Source organism: Parus major, unplaced genomic scaffold, assembly GCF_001522545.3.
Source record: "Parus major isolate Abel unplaced genomic scaffold, Parus_major1.1 Scaffold353, whole genome shotgun sequence".
NCBI classification, from domain to species: Eukaryota; Metazoa; Chordata; class Aves; order Passeriformes; family Paridae; genus Parus; species Parus major.
This window is the reverse complement of record NW_015379289.1, coordinates 79,303-85,176: the sequence shown is the minus strand read 5'-3', so window position 1 is coordinate 85,176 and position 5,874 is coordinate 79,303. Positions and strand designations below refer to the sequence as shown.

The 5,874-nt window shown below is 62.2% G+C and overlaps 1 protein-coding gene across 5 annotated transcripts; it reads left to right on the top strand.

Annotated features, from left to right (window-relative positions):
* The first annotated feature begins 2 nt into the window (after positions 1–2).
* IKBKG (inhibitor of nuclear factor kappa B kinase regulatory subunit gamma) lies at positions 3–5,813 on the top strand. Of its 5 annotated transcripts, none has more exons than XM_015616138.3 (12): positions 3–375; positions 940–1,283; positions 1,466–1,566; positions 1,659–1,703; positions 2,060–2,162; positions 2,276–2,382; positions 2,835–2,975; positions 3,296–3,392; positions 3,930–4,058; positions 4,496–4,620; positions 5,064–5,128; positions 5,218–5,813. In XM_015616138.3, the coding sequence occupies exons 1-12, from the start codon at positions 18–20 to the stop codon at positions 5,334–5,336; spliced, it is 1,734 nt and encodes a 577-aa protein (XP_015471624.1). In that variant the 5' UTR covers positions 3–17; the 3' UTR covers positions 5,337–5,813. The 5 variants fall into 5 exon arrangements, with proteins under 5 accessions (XP_015471624.1, XP_015471625.1, XP_015471623.1 ...); XM_015616139.3 differs by having other exon boundaries at positions 2,273–2,382; positions 3,939–4,058; XM_015616137.2 differs by having other exon boundaries at positions 2,273–2,382.
* Positions 5,814–5,874: the final 61 nt, after the last annotated feature.

Genomic DNA, 5,874 nt, shown 5'->3' with positions numbered 1-5,874 from the left:
ACCAATCAGCGCCGAGTATGGGAGAGGCCACACCAGGAGGCGTAACCAATCAGTGCTCTCTGCCCGCGGCGTTGCTATGGCGCTGCCATGACACTTACCGAAGCGGAAGTGCAGTTTGGCGTGGTGACGTAACGCATTTCCGGCGGAAGCGGGAAGTGGCGGCGCCGCCGGGATCCCTAAATTCCCCGAATTCGGCTCAAAAATCCCCGAATTCGGCCTCAAACCGTCTCCGACTCGCCCGGGCCCCCCGGGAGCCGCCGATGAGCGGCGGGCGCTGGCGGAGGCCCGCGGAGATGGTGCAGCCGGGGCCCGAAGCGGATCCGGCGCTGGCGGAGGCGCTGCAGCGGCTGCGGGCGGAGAACCGCGAGCTAAGGGGTGAGAACTGGGGGAGCTGGGAGGGACTGGGAGTGTCCCCAGTGATGTCCCCGTGTCTTCTTTGATGTCCTAATGTCCCAAATCACCTCAACGTGCCAAATGTCCTCAGTGACCCCACTGATGTCCCAATGTCCCCAATATCCCCAGTCCCCCGATGCCCTCAGTGCCTCCAATGCCCCCAACGTCCTCATTGTTCTCGCATGTCCTCAGTGTTCCCGATGTTCCCCCCAGCATACCCATATCCCCGCTGTCCCCAACGTCCCCATCCAGCCAATGTCTCAAGGTCCCTGATGTGTGCTATGTCCCCAAAATCCCCAGGGTCCCCAATATCCCCTTCATGTTCCTCATTTCACCAATATCCTCGATATCCCCAGTATCCCCAATGTCCCCGCAGTGTCCAAATGTTCTCAATGTCACAATGGCCCCCAATGTCCCCAGTCCCCCCAAACCCCCTGATGTCACCAATGTCCCAACAGCCCCGTGTCCCCAACCTGCCCAATGTCTCCAACTCCTCCAGTGTCCCTGAATGCCCCCTGTCCCTGCCAATGTCCTCACTGTCCCCAGGTGCTCTGTGTCACTGCACCGAGTCGCTCCGGCAGCGCCTGGAGGAGCTGCGGAAGCTGCAGCTGCAGCGCCGGGGGGAGCGGGAGCTGCTGCGGGGACGTTGGGGACAGGCCCGGGACCTGGTGCTGCACTTGCGGGGACAGCGCAGGGACAGCACCGGGGACACCCCCAGGGACACCCCCGGGGACACCAGGGACACCCCTGGGGACACCAAGGACACCCCTGGGGACACCAAGGACACCCCTGGGGATGTCTGGGATGCCAAGGACACGTCTGGGGACATCAGGGACACCCTCAGGGACACTCGGGACATCTCCAGGGACACCCCTGACACCAGCACCAAGGTATATTTGGTCCCCCCCGTGTTCCCTCATCCCCCCTGTGTCCCACTCCCACTGCACCCACCATGTTCCCCTTCTTGTGTCCCCCAGTGTCCTTCCCCCTCCCCCCTCTGTCCCCTCCCTGGCTCCCCAGCCCCCTTGGGCACCCTCCAATGTGTTCCTTATGTCCCCCAATGTCCCTGCAGCCCCCCGAGGCCACCCCCTGCTCCGTGTCTCTCCCCCTTGAGGACATCCCTGCTGTCCCAGAGCCCCCCCAGGCCCCCTCCAGCACCCCCCTGGAGCCCAGGTGAGCCCCTGCCCCCCTCCCCAGCTCCTTGGGGATCCCTCTATGTCCCCAACCCTCTCTGACCCCACTGACTCCCCCTCGTGTCCCCCCAGTTCTGAGGAGCAGCTGAAGCAGCGCCTGGCAGAGGCTGAGGCTGAGTGAGTCAAGGACATTGGGGGCACTTGGGGACAGTCAGGGGCACTTTTGGAACACTGTGGGAGTACTTGGGCATACTTCGGGACACCTTGGTGCACTTCGTGGACACTTTGGCGTCACTTTGGAGTCACTTCAGGAACACTTTGGGGATGCTTGGGGCATTTGGGGGACACTTGGGGACACACTGAGGACACCAGAGGACTCTTGGGGAAACTTTGGGGACCTCACAGGCTGGTGGTAGCCATGGCTGAGGGAAGCTGGTGGTGTTGGGGACACTCTGGGGACACTGTCCCCAGGCTGGTGGCACTGCAGGCATGGGTGGCCAGGGTTTGGTGACACCAATGACCCTTGGTGACAGGCTGGTGACACTGCGGGCACGTGTGGCCGTGGCCGAGCTCCGGGCTCAGGACGTTTCCCGCGCAGCTGAGCTGCAGCTGCAGGGCCTGCGCCGCCAGCTTGAGGTACCGGGGACACCTTGGGGACATGGGGACAGCCCTGGGGACACTGTGAACACACCTGGGGATAGCTGGGGATACTCAAAGGGTGACAGTGTCCCTGTCCCTGTCCCCAGCAGGACAAGGCTCAGGTGCAGGCCCAGGTGACGTCGCTGCTGGGGGAGCTCCGGGAGAGCCAAAATCGCCTGGAGCGGAGCCGGGCAGAGCGGGAGCACCTGGAGCGCAGGTGGGGACACTTGGGGGGACATGGGGACACCCAGGGACAGCTGGGGGTGACACAGGGAATGCTGGGGGTCAGGGATTGTCCTCAAGGGGAGGGGACACCACAGCAGAGCTGGGTAGAGTGGGACCACCTGCAGTGCAAGTGGGGAAGTGACACCTATGGAGGTGACATTGTGTGACACTGGGGTGTCACAGAGCTCAATGGATGCTGGGTGGTGGCACCAGCTCAAGGAGGTGACACTGAGTGACACACAGAGTCCAAGGGGATGCTGGGTAGTGCCACCAGTTTGGGGAGGTGACACTGTTTGGCACAGGGTAACAGTGGGGTGACACAGGGTGGCAGTGGGGTCTTCCTGGGGTGTCACAAGGCTCACGGGGATGACAAGTGCTGCCAGCAGCTGAAGGAGGTGACAGGGGGTGACACAGGGTGACAATGGGGTGTCACTGGTATCCCAGGGCCCGGAGTGATGCCGAGCGGTGCCAGCAGCTGGAAGAGGTGACCCAGGGCCACCAGGTGCAGCTAGACCAGCTTCGGCTCCAGGTGACCAACCTGGAAACTGCCCTGAGGGTGGAGCGGCGTGGGGCCACCGAGGAGAAGTGAGTGACAACGGGGACACCGGGGAGGAGTGAGTGACGGTGGGGACATGGGCAGGTGTGGCACTTGGGGACACCCACTGATGTTCCATGTCCCCTCACTATCCCCAGTGTCCCAGGTGGAAGCTGGTGGAGCTCAAGGCTACCTGTCCCAATAAGGGGACACAGGGGAGGCGGTGGCACTCCCAGTGTCCCCAAGGCTGAAGCTGGTGCAGCTGCATGCCAGTTGTCCCTGATGATGTCCTCAGTGTCCTCTCACTGTCCCTAATGTCCCCAGTGATGTTCTCAATGTTCCCTCGCTGTCCCCATGTCCCCCATCCCAGGAGGAAGCTGGTGCAGCTGCAGGCCGCGTACCATCACCTGTTCCAGGAGTACGACGCCCACATCAAGGCCAGCCTGGAGGGGGACAAACGGAGCCAGGTGAGGGACAGAGGACACCGGGGGACACTGGGGACATGGAGGGTCATGTCCCAACCCTTGGGGAGCCCAGGGTGGCCCCTTGTCCCTTATTTCATTCCCCTGGGGACCCGGCAGTGGCATCCCGGCCCCATTCCAGCCTCTTGGGGACACCTGGAATTTCCCTGTGGCCTCTGGTGATTCAGGAGCCCTCAGGTGACTCCTCAAGTGACAGTGCCGCTCCCCAGGTGACACAGGAGCAGTGGCCAAGGCTGCACTGGGTGTGCAGTGGGGGAGCCAGGGGTGACACAGGTGACCCCCAGGTGGCAAAGTTGACACCCTTCAAGGCCTAGGAGCAGGTCTGGGCAGCTGAGGCTGCATTGGGGGACCTGGGGGTGACAGAGCTGTCCTCCAGGTGACCCCCCCCAGGTGTCATTGTCACCCCCAGCTGACACAGGAGCAGCTCTGGGCAGCTGAGGCCATGATGAGGGTGCAGTGGGGGGGACTGGGGGGTGTCACAGGTGATATCTCAGGTGACACAGGTGACATTTTTCCCCCGAGGTGACGCAGGAGCAGCTCCGGGCGGCCGAGGCCGCACTGGCCCTCAAGCAGGACCTGATCGATCACCTCAAGGCCGAGGCCGAGCGCCAGCGGGCGGCCTTGGAGACCATCCCGGTGCTGCAGGCCCAGGTGGGGCTGGGGGGCACTGGGGGATATTAGGGGGGTCTGGGGGTGTCCCGAGTCTCCTGACTCCCCTAAACCCAGGTCAGTGTCCCCAAGGTGGGTCTGGGGGGATCTGGGAGGATCAAGGGGGATTTGGGGACTCCTAGAGAGGTTTGAGGGGTCCCAAGGGAGTTCAGGGACCTCCTAGGCAGGTTCTGACCCCACCTGAGCCCCCCAGACCCCTCCCACCCCAAGGGTGGATTTTGAGACAGAGCAAGGGGAGGTTTGGGGGGTCCAGTGGGATTTGGAGAATTCAGGGGATCCTGGAGGGGTCCTGACCCCACCCTCAACCCCCCTAAAATCCAGGCTGACATTTCCATGGTCAGGGCCAGGGGAGGTCTGTGGGGATTTTGGGGGCTCCCTGGTTGGATTTGGGGGCTGTCCTGACCCCCCAACGTCTTCAGGCCGACATCTACAGGGCGGATTTTGAGGCGGAGCGCGCGGCGCGGGAGCAGCTGCACGGGCAGAGGGAGGCGCTGCAGGAGGAGCTGAACCAGCTGCGGCTGCGCCTCGGCGGGGATGGGGCCCGGTACCGGCACTGAACCCCCAAAAACACCCCGGAAGACTCCCAAACCACCCAAAACACCTCAAAAAACCCCTCAAATGCCCTGAAACATCCCAAAAACACTGGCTAAAACACACCTAAAGACCCCAACTTAGCACCAAGCAACCTGAATGCCTGCAAAACAACCAAAACCTCCCAAAACCTCTCCCAAAACACCCTCAGAGACCACAACAAAAACCCCACACGATAAACCTACCTCAAAACAGCCAAAACACCCCAAAAACCGCCCCAGGCACCTCCCTTTCCCCCTCTCCCTTGTCCCTGATAACCCCCAGGCCCCCCATAACTCCTCCCGAACTCCCACAAAATCCCTCAACTCCCCCAGACCCCCTCCAAAATCCCCCAAGGCCTCTCTGACCTCCCCAAAACAGCCAAAACTCCCCCAAATCCCCCATTTTTTTCTCCAGGGCTCGTCTGGAGGAGATGCGGAACCGGCACTCGGAGCCGCCCCCGGCACCGGTCCCAGGAAGGGGTGAGTACAGAGGGGTGGCCTCAGGACCCCCAAATTCCCCCTAGGGGAGGGGCAGGGCATGACTCTGCCCCTCCCCCATCTCCCCGCAGGTTTTGGGGGGCTCCTGCCCCCCGCTGAGGAAGGGCCCGACCTGTGCTGCCCCAAGTGCCAGTACAAGGCTCCGGACATGGACACGCTGCAGATCCATGTCATGGATTGCATCAAGTGAGGGAGGGCCCAAAACCCTCCCCAGCACCCCCAAAAACACCCCCAGGGGCACCCCAAAACCCCCAGGAGTCTCAACCCAGGGGGAGCCCCAAACCTCCCCTGAAAACCCCCTAATATTCTTCCGGGAATCTCCTCACTGGATCCACATCAGCTGGGTCAGGTGTGGGAGGGAGCACCCTAAAATCACCCCCAGGATCCTCAGCCTGGGGTTTTAGGGCTTGGAAACCCCAAAGACCCTCAGATATTCTTCTGGGAATCCCCTCACTGCATCAACATCAGGGATTGAATCACCCCAAAATATCCGCAGGAACCCCAAAACACCCTTAGCCCCACATAAAACCCCCACTGGGGAGGTCCCCCACCCTCCCAAATGTCTTGGACTCTGGCTCTAATGTGGGAGGACCCCCAAACCCCCCCTAGGACCCATCTGGGGTTTTGGCGTCTCCCCCCCTCAATAAACACCCAAATTTGTTTGAAACCGCTTTTATTGCCCCATTTCCGGGGAGTTCCTGCCGCCCCCCACCCAAAACCCGGAGCCC